The sequence below is a fragment of the Agelaius phoeniceus genome, chromosome 2, assembly GCF_051311805.1.
Source record: "Agelaius phoeniceus isolate bAgePho1 chromosome 2, bAgePho1.hap1, whole genome shotgun sequence".
NCBI lineage: Eukaryota > Metazoa > Chordata > Aves > Passeriformes > Icteridae > Agelaius > Agelaius phoeniceus.
The window spans coordinates 9,677,691-9,694,188 of record NC_135266.1 but is presented as its reverse complement, the minus strand read 5'-3'; the positions used below and the strand labels follow the sequence as shown (position 1 = coordinate 9,694,188).

At 35.6% G+C, this 16,498-nt stretch overlaps 1 protein-coding gene across 1 annotated transcript in view; it reads right to left on the bottom strand.

Annotated features, from left to right (window-relative positions):
* Positions 1 to 16,498, bottom strand: part of CFAP47 (cilia and flagella associated protein 47) — a 264,229-nt gene that overhangs the window by 17,016 nt on the left and 230,715 nt on the right. The window contains exons 61-62 of the mRNA XM_054628349.2: positions 5,971 to 6,142; positions 4,311 to 4,472 (exon numbers count right to left, since the gene is read on the bottom strand). Of these exons, the coding sequence (XP_054484324.2) occupies positions 4,311 to 4,472; positions 5,971 to 6,142 (334 nt within the window). The remainder of the gene's footprint in view (positions 1 to 4,310; positions 4,473 to 5,970; positions 6,143 to 16,498) is intronic.

Genomic DNA, 16,498 nt, shown 5'->3' with positions numbered 1-16,498 from the left:
TTTGGGGCTTTTCTTCCTCTTTATTCTAGCTCTCTTTCCATAATCAGGTGGAGCCTTGGATTTTGCAGATGACCCTCTGGGGAGATCACATCAACATGAGGCTGTTTGCTTTTTTTCAGGCTGTCACAACAGGTACCACATTTTTCAGAGGGGCAGTCTGAGTTTATCCAAGAAGTTTCCTTAATGTAACAAAAATCCTGTTTGTTTGGAGTGACAGGGCAGGATGGAAAGATGGAAAAATGTATATGGAAAGCCATACATGACTGTAACAATCACTAACAGGTATGTGGGAAGACAGAATTAAATTGGTGAAAGGAAACTCTGCATGAGAAAAAAGCAGACAGAACAAATAGGAGAGAATTATCCCCCAGCTTGACTAAACCTTCAAATGTAGTGTAGTTTACAAAAGACTTTCAGGTGAATATAGTGTTAACAAATATCTATCTATCAATCTATCTATCTATCTATCTATCTATCTATCTATCTATCTATCTATCAATCTATCTATCTATCTATCTATCTATCTATCTCTCTATCCCACACATCTCATGTTGGCTCCTGAAGTATTTGCCCTGGAAAACATAAGGTAGCATTCTGCTGTAGGTGGACATCAGTATCTTAATGTGAAGAAATGAATCCAACCACCAAAATAATTCTGTATAGGAATATAGAGCAGTAAATAAGCTCCAAAACCCACTTCTGCATTAATGCAAATGTCCTGATCGCAAACTTAATTGATTAAAAATACATTAAGTTATCTTCAGTATGCCAAATATAGAAATGGCTAGTTTTCTTAAGCAAAGTATCACTTTGAGAATTTTTATTTTATGTTCCAGTTACAGATTTCAACATAAAATAATAGACCAATAATTTAAGATAAATATCAAATAAATTTTTGTGAGTTTTATTTCCAAGGATAATATTCTATCTGTTTTGGTTAAAACTGCTGTCATTCTGTAAACCATTGGCATTCAATAATGCATTTATATTAAAACAAGCACTAATATTATCTTAAACATTAGAGGTTTATACTAAAACAAATTACTCCAGTGGAAATGCTGCCAATGATTTCAGCTGGTGTTGAATTACTCCTGCATTTATGATAAAACCCAAAAAAGGTCATCCATGAATGTTTAGAAGCAGTAGATTTTTCTTATTTAGGAAGTGAAATCTGCTGATTTGACTCTAATCAAGCTTAATGCCAATACAAAAACCCTTCAAGAACACTTCCCTTCGGAATTTTTAAAGCTGAAAGTAAAATATTGGTCTACTCTATTCCAATTGACATAGGTGCATATAGTTTTAAAAAATACATGTTTTCTTCATGCAATAAAACTGTTTAGCTGCATTCTCAGTATCTTTCATTATTTTCTGGAGAAGATATTGGGCTATTTCTCATTGTGTGAACTTAAAATGTGTGAAAGGGTGCATTACATATTTTCATGAACTGCTGGAGCTTTCATTATTGCAGATCATTGTGAAGAGTGTAGCAATGACCTCCCATTTTTAACTGATCATCCTTCCAAAATCATTAATTCATTCTGAGATATCCTGTACACACTCAGGATTTTGGGGGAGGGGGGAGGGAGGGGAGGAATGTGGAATTTAAGAAGGAAGGCCACATTTGGGTTGCACTAGCTGTAAAGAAAGCTAAATCCATTGATCTCATAGATTTATTGTGGAGCACTGAAGATCCTCATTCAATGTGGGGTGTGTGTGTATATATATATTCCTATATCAAAATAAATATATATGAATCCTAACCTGTTCTTAATAACATCCTGAGCTTTTTTAGGGCCTGTGGCTCTCATATACTCTTTGTTGCATCACTATGCACCTTGCTAGCTCAAAAAGATGCAGAGGTGTTCTAAGTGATGCTGTGCAACCCCTCTCTCCTGGCAGTAGCAGGAAAGAAAGACACATCTGCAGAGTCCCTCCCTAGCAGGTTATTCAGAAATAAACCTGTTTCCCCCACAGTTTCTCCCCAAGCAGCAGTGCCATGAGCTACTGTCCAGCATAAGAAACCCCATCTCTCTTAAAGTAACAGAACTGCTTCTCTATGGACTGTGCTGCTAATTGATTACCAAGAAAATTCCAAAGGGCTGATCATTTTTTTTCAGGGAGGATTGATAGGATAGCGCTTTGTATCCTATTCAAAATTTTTCAACCATGTTTGATTATTTAATTGTTTTGTTTTTAATCTAAATAATGTGAGTTATTCAAGCATTAAATTATACCTGTTATATAATGCTTTTCTCATGTAATTGCTTTTCATCTGCAGGTCCTCTATACTATGTGTTGGTTGGCTGAGTGTTCCACTTCTATACAAAACCTCCACCACTTATATCTCCTAAGCAAATCACAGGGAAGATAAAGCAATATATAACTTATGGAGCAGTTCACAGAATCACAGAGTGGGTCAGGCTGGAAGGGATCACAGTGGGTCACCAGGTGCAGCCTCCCTGCCCAGGTGGGGTCATCCCAGAGCCTCCAGCACAGGATTATGTCCAGCCAGTTCTTGGATATCTCCACTGAGAGAGACTCCACACCCTCTCTGGACAATCTGCTCCAGTGTTTGGTCATTAAACAGGAAAGAAGTTGTTCCTAATGTTCAGATGGAACTTCTGTGCCTCACTTTCTGTTTGTTCCTCCTGTCCCATTGCTGGAACCAGGGAGCAGAGCCTGATCCATGTCCTGCCCTCCCTGCAGACACTGACAGACAGGGATGAGGGGCCTCGAGGCTGGACAGGCCCAGCTCCCTCAGCCTGTCCTCACTGAGATGCTCCAGTCCCTCCATCATCTTTGTCACCCTCCACTGGACCCACTCCAGGATTTCCATGTCTGTCCTGTCCTGAAGAGCCCAGAACAGGACCCAGCACTCCAGGTGATCCTCACAGGGCTGAGGAGCACCCAACACTCCAGGTGATCCTCCCCTCCCTGACCTGCTGGCAGTGCTCTTCCCAAGGCATCCTCATGAGTGGAGTTCCTGGTGCTGTTTGTAACAAAGAGCTTTTTTGCTACATGCAAACATTATATTTTGCTTTTGAAATGTATGGGAGGAACACTTGCTGTATAAAATAAAGTTGAAATTTGTTTAAGGGCAAAAGAGAATCTATCTTCTATCACTGCTCTTCCTTCATATAAGTATAATGACTCAGGTTTTATAACACCTTTCTGGAGAACATCAGGTATCTTCACTGCTATCAAACACCTACCAGGAGATTACAGTATTGCCAGAGCAATTGCTTTGCTTTTGTTCCTGAAGCAGCCATTCTATTGAAGCTGTTAACTTGATCACTGTGATAGAAGCCTTTGTCAGAGTCCTCAATTAACATCACTGACAGGCATCTAAAACCTGGAACAACTGTCCCTCTTAGAGAGACAGATTTTGGAAATAAATCAGTTGTAACCAAATACATTTCCTGATGAGGATGAAACCACAGGATGTATCCACCATGAAAGTGTCAATCTGCATATCTGGCACACTTTCTAGATATATAGTAAAAATCATTAATTTAAAAGAAAATTTAAAACTTCCATGAGCTACATGGATTGTACACATTATGATTCATTCAGATTCCCTGTTTAATATTTTAAAACTTATCTATCATTACCACACAATTTATTCTTTGACTTCCTTCTGTATACAAATGACATTGTAAGTTTACTGTAACATTGTAAAACTCTGGGAAGAGAATTGAAATATGCAAAAATTATATATTAACAGTGGTTTCTGCAGGACTTTAAAAAAGGAGAGGAACAAAATTCACACCATTATTTTAGCAAGTGGAAGCAGAGATGAATTCATAGCACACTTACATAATAAAATAGGAGTACTTTAATAAGAACAGCACATTTAAAATCCTTTAAAGCACAAGGTGAGGGAATGTTTTTAACTTGGTGTACGTATAAAGTACATTGAAAAAATCTATTAGTAAAAGCACTAGCTTTTAAAGTCTTACTAGTGAGCCTTTAATAGCACAGAACTATTATCATTCCTTAACATTGTATTACACATTTTAACATCTTCCTAAACCTTTTAGGGGAAAAAAAAAATCATAACATAAACATTTGGATCGATTCCACAGATTTTCTCTCAAGCCAAAGCCTAAATGTAGAATGCTTCTGTCTTCTACAACAAAGCTTCAAAATCACATTTGTTACTTAAACAATGCAGCTCTTGAAAATAAGGATGAAATAGCTGCATCACAGTTATGTGTGTGTTGCCCAAATTTATTCTAACCAATGTGTTTGAGTAGGAGTTGTACCCTCAGAAAAGTTCATAAATTCTTGAATGTAAGTGTTTTTACCTTGTCTGGCTTGTGAGCTTAAAGCCAACTATGGACTCCTTATTGAGGCCAACTGCTTCAATGTTGATCACATCATCCACTTCTGGCTCTGTGGCAATGAACACCAAGGGAAACTTCCAAAGGCCTCCTGCAGTACACTGAATTACAAGGGTTGCCTCACTCCTTAAAATTTCAGATAACAACAGTCAATACATAGAAAAACATTATAAAACATGAAATTATAAATTATTAATATACCAAAAAAAAATCTTTGAGTGTGTAGAAGTAAACTGCAGTAAAATGAAAATGCAAATTACTTTAAACTGGAATACATCCCTAATTTTGCATGGCATAGTATTTATCAGGTAAACTTGACTGGAATGTAAATTAAATAGTGCCAGATATTTACAGCAAATTACAAGAAAGAACATAATATGGAAGTAACATTCTTGGCACAGCCATGAGATTTTATTCTCACTCTGCTTGCTCTTTTTTAAATTAAAAAAAACAAACCCTAAACTAAATTTATTTTACTCATTATTCTGTATTACTGTGATGTTAGAGAATTTTCTTCAAAACATATCAGCAGTTCATAGTAGGATCAAATAGATCTGACAAAGGTCCATGTACTTTAGGAAAATGCCAGATTCTGATGCCTTCAGATTGTCTAAGAGAGTTGGTGCTGTAGATTCTGAAGATAACAGAACTAATTAATTGCAGCCATTGAGTTCTCTGCAGGTAGCCTAAGTCTCAAGTACACAAAGATAAAAAAAACCAAACCAAATTTAAAAATAATAAAGATGAGAGAGTAGAAATGAAAAGGCTTTGTAGATTCACCTCCCTCTGACACAATGACACTGAATCAGGTGGGTGGATCATTCTTCCTAAATGTTTGCTCTTTGTTTATTTCATTAATCTCTGAACTACTGCAAATAAAGAGTAACCCCCTGCCTCCTAAAGATAACTCTTCTCATGCAACCCATGATACTCAGCAGTTCCCTAACACTCCTGGTAATGTTGGGACTCTGGATTTACTTTGTGGCTGCAGGTCCCAAAAGCTTCATTTCAGCCTCCTCCTGACCCACATCTGACTGCACCCAAAGGAACGGACAACTTCCCTCTCTCCAAAAGGATCCCCCTTCAACAGCTTCTTTTTAAAGAAGGGAGATGTTCTCTTGTAAATCAAAGCACATACATAATTTGTCACATGACAATTATAAAAAAGGAGAATAATTTCCTGATTATTGATCATTGTTACTGGTGCAATAGAAACTAATTTCAAATTCAACTATCCCACCCAGTCAAAGAATATGTACACATGCTTGTCTAGGAAAAGATTTCCAAGACTGAGAGACCATCTTGTTTGTATGTTTTTTATGAATTATGAGAACAAATAATTTTCATTGGAACTCTTTCAATACTCCAATGTTTAGAAGTAAAACGATGCACACACAGACTATGGAAGTAACTCAAAGAATCATTTCACAGGCACTAAAAAGAAACACTGTCAGTTTTAACACCAAAGATAGCTGAGAAGAAGCAAGGGAGAAAATCTAAACCAATAGATCTCAGAGGTGAAAACAAAATGAGGAAAAGAATGCAGGGAAATTATTATAGAAGTAAAAATGACCAGACAGGATTTCATTATGTGTTCTTCTGGTAGTAAGGAACAGGATCTTACCTCATTGGTTTGCTAGGTGCAAATACTACATTAAAGATCAGTGTTACAATTCTGGATTCTGTATCCCATTCTTTTTCAACCAGCTCCATGCCAACCAAAGATTCAAGCTGATATCTAATTTCATCTGATTGATATTGCAATTCATACAGAAACTCCAGTGTTGCAGAGGAACCTAAATGATACAAAAGAAAAATATCAACCTGTGTGCACTATAATTTCACACAGTTGGTTGGCTCAGAGTTACAATTCTTCCCTTTATTACTAAAAATGACAAATGAGTAAAACTAGCAATTATCTAAAACTAAAGTGATTTCCTTCTGACTGCATAACAAAATCTTCCCATTTCATATGACAGGCTATATAGTTTCCAGCAAAATAGAAGCTGGAAAACTTACTTGGGATATGTGAATGGTAATAGCAATATTGCTCTGGCTGGTGGAATACTTCTTGTTCATGAGCCAAATGAAAATCTCATAATACTCTTTTTGAGTAATGCCATTGGGACAATTGCAAAAAAACCATCATTAAGGACATCAATGCCATTGATGGCTGCAAGCCCAATACACAGAATACAGAGAAATAGTGAAGATGTCACCAGCAGCCTCTGCTCTCATTCCCTGAAGCAGCTATGAAAAGGCCAAGTAGTAATGACATAAAAATAAACAGCTGAGCTTCTTGAATCAAATGTCTCCTCCAGCTGTAATAAAGGAAACTGAGATATTCAGTATACAATAGTAATTTGTGCACAGAAGGGAACATTTCTATGAGGAAAAGAATCTCAAGCTGTTAATCCATTAAAAAGTTTTACGCATTTTCTGGATGAGAAATGTTTTGACACAACCACTAACTCCTGCAGGAGATTTCATTTTACTATGACCACCTACCTCAGGGCACATTTTGAATTTGCACAGCTGGGTACAAACGTACAGAAGTGCTGTGTGTGCATCCCTGTACACTTATCCTGGCTGCATAGTGCCAGGCAGCTGCAGAGTTAATTCCCAAGGCCTTCTGACTCAGAATTCTAAAATACAGATGACAGATTTGTTTATATAAAAAGTCCAAGTGACAATGTTGGATAAAAGCTTACTTTGGTACTGCCAATCTGTAAAACTACCCAAATTTAAGTGAGCATGGAGATGCCTTCCCACACTTTTTAGTCCTTTGTCCTTTTCTGAAATGCACAATTTCCTCTTCCCACATCAGCAGCTAACAGGAGACGTGATCTTTTGTTGCTTCATTTTTATAACACAAAGTTTAAGAAATGTAACAGCTTATACTGGACCATTTGTAACTCTTTAAAGTAGACTGTTCACAGACCTCTGTACAATATATACCAGATTAGAGTCACACAGATGTAAGCAAAGTATTATGACCAGGGGTTATCAATCACAGCACATTAGATACACACTGAGCACCAAAATACAAGATTTCCATGTATTGATCCATATATGCAGGGACTTCATTACAATAAATGTAATTTTTCAAAATGAAAATCAACATGAAAATTTTCTCCTACAGTCTATAAAACTAAGGACCATCCTACATTTTTTCATCCTTGCTGTTTTTCCATTTGAAAAATGTAATGTTTATGTCATTCATTCAGATTCCAACACAGCCCAAGGCTTTTAGGAGTCGCCCCTGACAAATGCTAGAACATGAAGATTCAGATGCTGACAATCAATGGGAGAGAAAGAATGAGACAATCTGGAGCATTTCACAGTGAAAAAAAATTGCAGCTGTTGAGCAGATGCTTCATTCAACAGTTATATCACACAATGCTACTCAGGAAAAGCTTATTTTATAGTTCAGGTGCTAGGAAGACAATGTTGGGAACTGCATGCTGGATTTTAATATCCAAACATTTGGGTTTGGTTTGACATACATATATATATACGTATGTATTACTTTTCAGTCAGAAGCAATTAAATATATCTTTTTCTGTTCCAGGCTGTTTTGCAACCTGTCAACCTGTTCTATGCTTATATTAAGTAATTAGTTAAAATATTTTTTACTTCCAACACTTAAGGATAAAATGATGCATTTATGAATGCCAATATTTGGAACTTTGCTATATTGGTCCCTTCAGCACATTTTGATTTAGACTGCTGATCTAGTTTAGCACTACTATAAAATGTAAAACAGTTATATTTTTCACCACAGCTGCCCTGAAGACTCCTATATTATCATGCTGTGGGAATTCTCTGTGGAATGTTAATATTTGATTCTAGCAATCCTGTAACACGCTGCCTAAACAAACTGGCAGAACCTAGAGGAAAAAAGTTATGAATCAGCTAGGAAACTGTCCAATTTGTCCAATATTCAAAGTTCTCTTGACTCTTAGAATTCCTAGTTTCAATTAAAATGGCATAAGATATAAAACATGGAGATAGCATTAACACTTTCTTTAAAGAAAAGTCAAATACAATATAGCATTCTGTTCAAACAGGCCTTGACCCTTTAGGCCAGGCTATATGTAGGCTTTCATTCAGTTTTCTCTTCATTTCAGTTCAGTTTTCTGAATCACTATTTTCAGTACAGGTAAAATTCTTCTTTTATCTAATGCAAGATGTAAAATACACATGCAAATGTAAAAGTATACACCAATTAATCCACTCGTGTTCTGTAAATAGAGAACAGCAGGGAGAGCTTTAGCCACATTGACTCAATATAGAGATATTTATCAATCTAAACACTGGGAAGATATAAGCACACTATTTATATACAGCTAGTTCAACCTAGGGAACAGAAATTCTGATTATAAAAATTATTGCTTCTTCCTATTTTCTGAATAATATTTTGCCTTAGTTAAGAGAAAATATATGCTGAGGTAATTATTCCAAAACAATTTTTTTAATCATTAAACATTTCTTCTTTTGAAAGGCAATTAATCTTAGCTGTCAAGCATTTTCATTTGTGTAAATAAAGATATCTAAAAAGATAGAATGCATTTAAGCAACACTTGTGTATACAGAGCTACTGAAGCACCTATGTTTAAAAACCAACCAGGCTTTACAGCTATACAGTACTATGACTTGGCTGCCATTTATTTACAAATGCTAGTAAGGACACTGGAATAAAAGTGTTGGGTTTTGTTTAAATAGCCTTGAAGAAGATGAAAGGATATAGATCACTTAAAAAAAATATTTTATGACTCATAAGACTGACATGAAAACTCCAAGGATTTCACACTCTGGGCATACAAATTGGGGAAATATGAATTTTTGTGACTGCTAGATTTACTGTAAATCTAATTAATAGATAAATACATCTAAAATTAATGCATCTAAAATTTAAAGAACTATTCCAGCAAATTCACAAAATAGCAATCTTAGACATTTAAATAATATTTTAGTGGAGAAGAACCTGTATTAAAGGTTCAAAAGAATTAATAACAAAGACATTTGTAGAAGGGCCTGTTGCCTACAGAAGGCAGTGAAAGGCCCACTGGATATTTCTGACCATGGAGTTTCACAGTATCAGGAGAGAAGTGTTTGTACCTCCCTCCTGTTTCTGAAAAGTGTTTGATTTCACTGAGGACCAGCTCATTATCCCCTGCATTTCCTGATGATAAAAATCTCATGGCCACTGGCCCAGGAGGCTGCAGTGCCCTGTGGACACCCAGGGGAGATGTGGCTGTGTGAGCTCTCCACAAACAGCCCTTAACCTGTGGCACACTGGGTGACATGAACGTGGCAATGGGGGGCACCTCCCTAAGGGACCCCCTTTACTTTCACACTGTCTCCCATTTCCAGGGAGACAGATGGAAATTAAAACTGTGATGGAAACATGCTCAGACTGCAGAAGTGCTTGTCCTCATTGCAGAGGCTTTTCCTTGGATGGATGCAGTAAAACAGAGATGCAAGTGAATTCACTTAGCTGCTCTTATTTGTAGTCATTTCATAAAGGAGGGAAGCACAATCACCAAATATAAACATGTAATTAAAGCCAAGGCATTCATAAATTTGCAGTTTCATGCTTTGCATAAACCAGATTAATTATTTTCACTTGGTGCTGAATGGAACACACTGCACTCATACTGATTTTTTCCACTGGTTCTGATAATTTTCTAAGGCTGGGTCCATTGTGGCCCTGACACCTAACAAATATTTCTTCCCCCCTTGATCTAATAGTCCCCAAACTGCTAATACAGAAACTACAAAACCAGATGTTAAGTACTCATTTCTACCAGGTATCTGGCATCTAATCTTCACCTTCTAAATATTTTGAAATATCTTCCTACATAGTCCCTTTCAGGTCTCATCTGACACTTGTCCTTTTCTTGCTTCTCCATTGTCTTCCAAGAGTTTTCACACAGACACTGCAGGAATTCAGCAGGCAGTGGGGAATGAACATTAAATATGCAGTTCTGCCTTTCCAGCAAAAGTAGAGGCAGACAGAACACATTATTGTACAGCAGATTAAATAATTATAATACTGTTTTCAAGTATATATTCAAATAAACAGCGAAAAGTGAATTTTAAGAGTAATAAAGGGAAAAAAAAGTAGAAAAGTTTAGTGGTCAAAAACATCCTAACACTTAAGTAGACATCATGTGGGTAGTAAGACATGAGATCTCATCTGAAAATTATGTATCTGTTTCTCACTGTAAAGTGTCACAACTATGGGACAATAGCAGCAGAATAAAAAAATTGCAGAAAACCCCCTAAAGACCTGGCTGTATCTTAATTTGCCTTTCACCAGATTTCTTCATACAGGTACAAAAGAGTTGTATGTGGAGCACTATAAATATAAGCAAATATAACATAACTTTTCTAAATTCCAGACACCAAATTAAACTCATAGAAATTAATGGATAAAAAAGCTGATCTCCTTCTGTTGTTAATAAAATTATTGATCCTCATAGGAATTCAAGGAAATTCTCAATATAATTCTGCATTTATATATTTGTATCTCTTCTCTGCAAGTTTTTCTCTTTCCATATCCAGCCAAAAACTTTCATCCATATCTTCAAGGCTCTACAAAATTCCACTCTTGCCCACATCTTTTACCCTGCATCCCATTGCCTATTTCCTTAGCAACTATTTGGAATGCTTCTTTCTTAAATTTTCTCTTACATTCAACTCTTCTGTTTCCTAATTTTTCTCTTACTAAACATTTCTTTGAAAGAGGTATCTACTACTAAACCAAGTTTCTACTGTAAAGAAGCAGCAAAAGGCAAAAAGCATTGTCCCCTTTTGTTGTTTTGAGAATGTGTTTCTTCAAAACGCTGCACAGTTTAGTGAATGAAACAGAAGCTTGTGAATCAATTTTATGTATATGAAACACACAGTATGCATCTAGTACTGTTCCTTGCAGCTTGTTTCCATATATTCTCTCTCCCTGAATCCCTTTTTCACTAATTATCTTTTTGCTCTGCCTCCATACATCCCTTTCAACGCTTTCTTTATTCTCATATTACTTGCATAATAGAGTTGAAACAAAAACCTCAGAAAAATCAAAAGGATTCTCTTCAGCCCAAAGGATCTCACATTATTTGCCTTTGATCTGGAATTCTACTCAGATTTGTATGCTACCCTGTAAATTCATGCTATAAAGGAAACAATTAAAATTTATTTCTTCATAACCATTATAATCCTTTTTCAACAAGTTCCCTCTTTTATTTAGCCATGTCTTCATTTAGCCAGAAACTCTGGCAGATAAAGATCACATCTGTACCTTGGCACAGAAACATCAAAGCAGCTTCTTCAGGAATATATCGCATGATTTAGTCCTAATTCACACAGACATTATTTTTTCCATGGCATCCAAAGTCATTTGCCTCACTTTCAATGTTGCCCACAGAAACCAGTAACAACTCAAGCTGACTTTTAACCTGACCATTCTATTTGGACTGGCAAATTGAAAACTCACCATTTTTTCAATAGCTCTTGACAATTTTATATTATACTATGGTCTATTACAAAAGCATGCATTTTTTATCTTCTGGCTTTTTTAATATACAAAGCTGAGCCACAGAGAGTGGAACACAGGACCTGATCACCGGGGTCACATTCATTTGCTTCCTTTTCCTTACCCAACAGATTGCCTTCAGTTATACATAAGAGAGAACATCTATCACACAGGGTAGTGTAAATTCTCTACTATAGGGCATTTCATCTCATGGGAGGTAACTACTTGTGTTATTTTTTGGATACAAATCAGGTTTCAGAATTAATAAAATTTTTGTGTCGTAAATTTCTGAGGTTTCACTCTTGTCTTCCTCAGCTGGCTTGAAGAAAGAGTGATGGTTCAAGGTTATCACTTCATTCAAAGTTCTGTGGTGATTCTGTGTAACTTCTGTTTACTTGTCTTATAGTTTTAATATCTTCCTGTATCTCCAAAGCTTCAGATCAGCTTGTTCTTAAACTGTCAAAACAATAGGCCTGATGCAGTAATTTATAAAACATAAAGGTTTATACATTCTACAAAACAACAGGGGAAGTTTGTTGGGGAATTTTTGTATCACAGTCTCTTGGAAATGTGTAGTGTGGGAGAGATCTAGAGATAATAACTTCATTTTCTGTAAGAACAACAAAACTTGAACAATGTAACTTCAGAGACAGAAGACGAGGATAAAGAATTTTATCACAGAAATGACAATAGGATTTAATAACCTGGAAATGGAAGAGCATTTGGGATAGGATTGTTGCATGCATGTAGTTTTTTACTACAGTGACTGTCTGATAAATTTTCTGAGGCAAATTTAGGTGCATAAATCATCTGTTTTTCTATGACAAAAAGCATTCAAACAGAGCTGAGAGACATAGGGCCACTGTCCCAGAAAAACTGAAGTTTGCATCTTAAGGGGTTTGACCAGCAATGCTTTGCTGGTGTCTCATAAATAATAAGCAAATAATTCAGAAAAAAGTGGAAATTAATGCAGACAGATCATTGTTAGGTGTTATGATGTTCCAGAAGAATAGTTAAGGTCCTATAGAGCTGTGTTGGCCATGGTTCTGATTTACAGAAACTTCCTCAAAATATCTTTACAAAGCAAGGGTGTAGTGGTTCTGTTTCTATTGGAAGTAATACTTTCTTGTCACCCAGCCAAAGAGATTATAGGAAATTCTGTGTGCAGGAAAGGGGAGAAACAGCAATCACAAACATAGAGCAATTAAAGTCATTAATACACTCCTCCAGCTAATTATATTGCCTAGGTTTTTCTTATCCACTAGCTCAAATAATTTTAAGGGATATCTATTTGTGTTTTCTTTTTTCAGACATTATTTGAGTTAGTCAATCAGTTCTTTTGGACTTCTCATGTTTCCTGGTTCTATATCATACTGAAGAGTAACACCTAGAAGAATTTCATTATTTCTGGTATTGTATTATTTATTGTTTTTGCAATTTTATGAAGCTGAAAAACTAACTTCAGATTAGTTTATAATAGATCTTGTTCCCTTTAAGTGTTGAATATTTAAAGTGAGCATGATTTTGTATAAGTATCAGAAAGTAATTTTAATTAACGTAATGATGATTCTCATTCCGAAGGCTTACAGATTTTAACATTTTATAAAATGACAAGGAAAGAGAATTGAGTGAAGACTGTAAACAGAAATAAAAGCAGTTCCCAACTGCCTGATCACAATTCACAAGTTCTTTTTTTGCCATAATTTTCTGTTACTGTTCTAATTATATTAAGAAATGGCAGTGGGAGGGTTTGCTTATGAGATGAAAATTGTGCTGTATTTTTTCTCTTTTTTAATGGACCCAGTGATATCCTTGTATATCAACAAGAACTATTTGACCTTCTTCATTAAAATGCCTGGCATGATTTCAGCTCAATAATGGAAATAAACAATGCATCAAATCTCTCCCATGCTTCACTCATAAATAAAGAAACAAACAGGCAGATGTGAACCAAAATTATGTAGATGACTAAATAATCCATTTAAGACTTTCAGTTCTCCTTTGATGCCTTATACTTTGACTTCTACTAGTTCTCTTCCATCAGGAGTTGTCACCTCTTAACAAAAAAGCAATAATCCATAACAAAGTGTCTCAATTCTTGGTTCACCCCCTTGTCAACAACTTCATTTTGCCATTGATCACTGCTTTCATCAACTCTTAATCCAAAACAAACACTTTGTTATCCTTTCTTTTATTGCATAGGAAGAAAATCGAATTTATATAGCTGTAATTTTCTCATCCTCAAGGATAATTTCAAAAATAATGCCACAGTAATTCTGACAATACAAAAATGGCTTAAGTAGGATATACGGCCATCTTCATCATTATTATCCTCTTCATATTGCTTCCAATATTAATCTGCTACACTTTACCAGCAATCATATTAACATCTCTGGATGAGTGATCAAGTCTATTTGTCTCCAAAGATTTCTTTGGTCATGCCCAATTTTATTGACCTTATATCTTAAAGGTGAGCCTCCTGATCCAGATCCATCACATTAAATGGGAATTTAGTGTAATCCATACCACTGGCTAACACAAAATCCTGCTGGGGATGGAAAATAGCTTTTTAATGTGTGTTTGGATATGTTTTTATTCTTTGCTGGTTTCAAAGAGCTGCTTTAATGAAATGAAAGAAAATAGAGCCTTTTGAATATTCTGATGAGTTTCAGGAATATTAGGTAATTGCTATAAAGTTTTTATTAACAGCAAAACAAAGAGTAGAGATACAATTTGTATAATGATGCCAACATACATTATGGATTAGCATATCTGGAAAATGTTATTTCACTCTCAGGTGCACTTGAACTCTCCATTTGTTTAGTCTGAGTTCAGAATGGCTCTAAAACTTGGTCATAACATAAACCAACCTTGTACCTGTGCTACCCTACAGAACCTGGGCAGCACTATTCCCCTCAAGGCAACTGTCATGAAACCTTCCCAGAAATCAGAATTCAGAGCAAGGAGCTAAGACCAGCTGCTGGGCTGTGAGGAGAGCAATGAATTAATAAAGATGAGAGAAGTTAATGAGAAACACTCAGCCCTCATGGCTGGCTTATGAGATAAACTGAAGCAATTGAAAGGGAAAGGTTACAAAAGACCACTACAAACACACAATGTTGTGGATGTTTAATGTCAGTCAAACATCCATAACTGATTCGTGACTGTTTGATTTTTTTTTTTTTTCAGAAGACTGTGGAAAATTAAATGTGTTTGTATTCCCCACTGAATACTTAACCTAAAAAATAGCAAACTTCACTTGTTTGGATGAATCTCAGCTCTTAAATTTCCTTTAGTGAAAAAGAGATCTTTATAGCCATATGTAAGAAAACAGATGAAAAATACATTTAGGGGGAAAATATGCATGTAATGCAACTGAAAATTATTTTTTAAAAGGGCCATACTCTCCTTGTTACTTGCTACATCTAAAATATTAACTTTCATCATTTGATCCCTGGAATTTTGCTGACTTCTGAACAAGAAATAATGTCATTGGAGCTAGACAACTTTTAGATTGTACCCTCTTTCATAAGAAATTGTAGTAGATTTCTGTGTCAAGTGCACTCCTCCGTATTGGATGAAATTGATTTTTTTATGTAGAAGACGTGTTTGAAGATTCTTCACTTTAAAAGAATTTATACTTGTCCAAATAATTTAAATACTGAAGCACAGTATTAGCTGTTTAAATCTGATCTGCCAATAATTATCATCATTTATCCTTGGGTGTAAAAACTGCTTACCACTCTTCACACAGGCACTCTGATGAATCACTCTTTCAGAAGAGAAAAAAATGAAGAACAGTGTGCCAGACTGTAATCTTAAAGGTTTAGGCTTTTATTTATGTTATTACTGGTAGACTGCAGAAAAGCTCAGATAGTACCATTTAATTTGCTTCCCAACAGGCCTCAAATTCATCTATCAATAATGGCATTAAAATGTCATTGAAAAGGATGAAAAGCATAGTGTTAAAAATGATTTTACTACCTAGGGTGCAAAGCATTTCATTACCAGACTTCTTACTTAAAAAGATGGAATGCCCCAAATCAATGTCTTGTACACCATGTGCAGAAGCCAGTAATAAATTATATGTATGAATAAAACAAGAAGTAGACATCATGAATCTGCAAGACTTTCAAAATGCTGGCTCAGCTTGCTCACTGCATGTTTTTCTTGTCAATTCACATGCCACCATTTTGGAGGGAAATAACCCAGGTGTGTTTAAGGCAGCCCACTCATATGTGACCAGCCAATAATGAGCTAAATCTGTTACTCTATTATAAAAATAAATTTTAAAAAAGTGCCTTTTTATCTTGATGGACAGCTGCCCTCAAAAGGCTGAATAAATTTTCATAATAGCATTCACAGTTCTCCAAAGGTGAAAGAATGGACACTGACAACTTCACATCTTTTTGCTTTACTGGATTTATCACTATCACTGTGTAATATGGATGTGTAAGATGATGATATGCCCAGGAAATAAGTTATCTTTGACACTACAATGAGTAAATATAAAATTTTAAAAAGTAATTATGAATATCAGCCAATCAGTAAGCATATGCTCTGCAAGCTCTCTTAAACAGTTCAACTTCAGATCTCCTATTTTAAAAGCTTTCAGAAA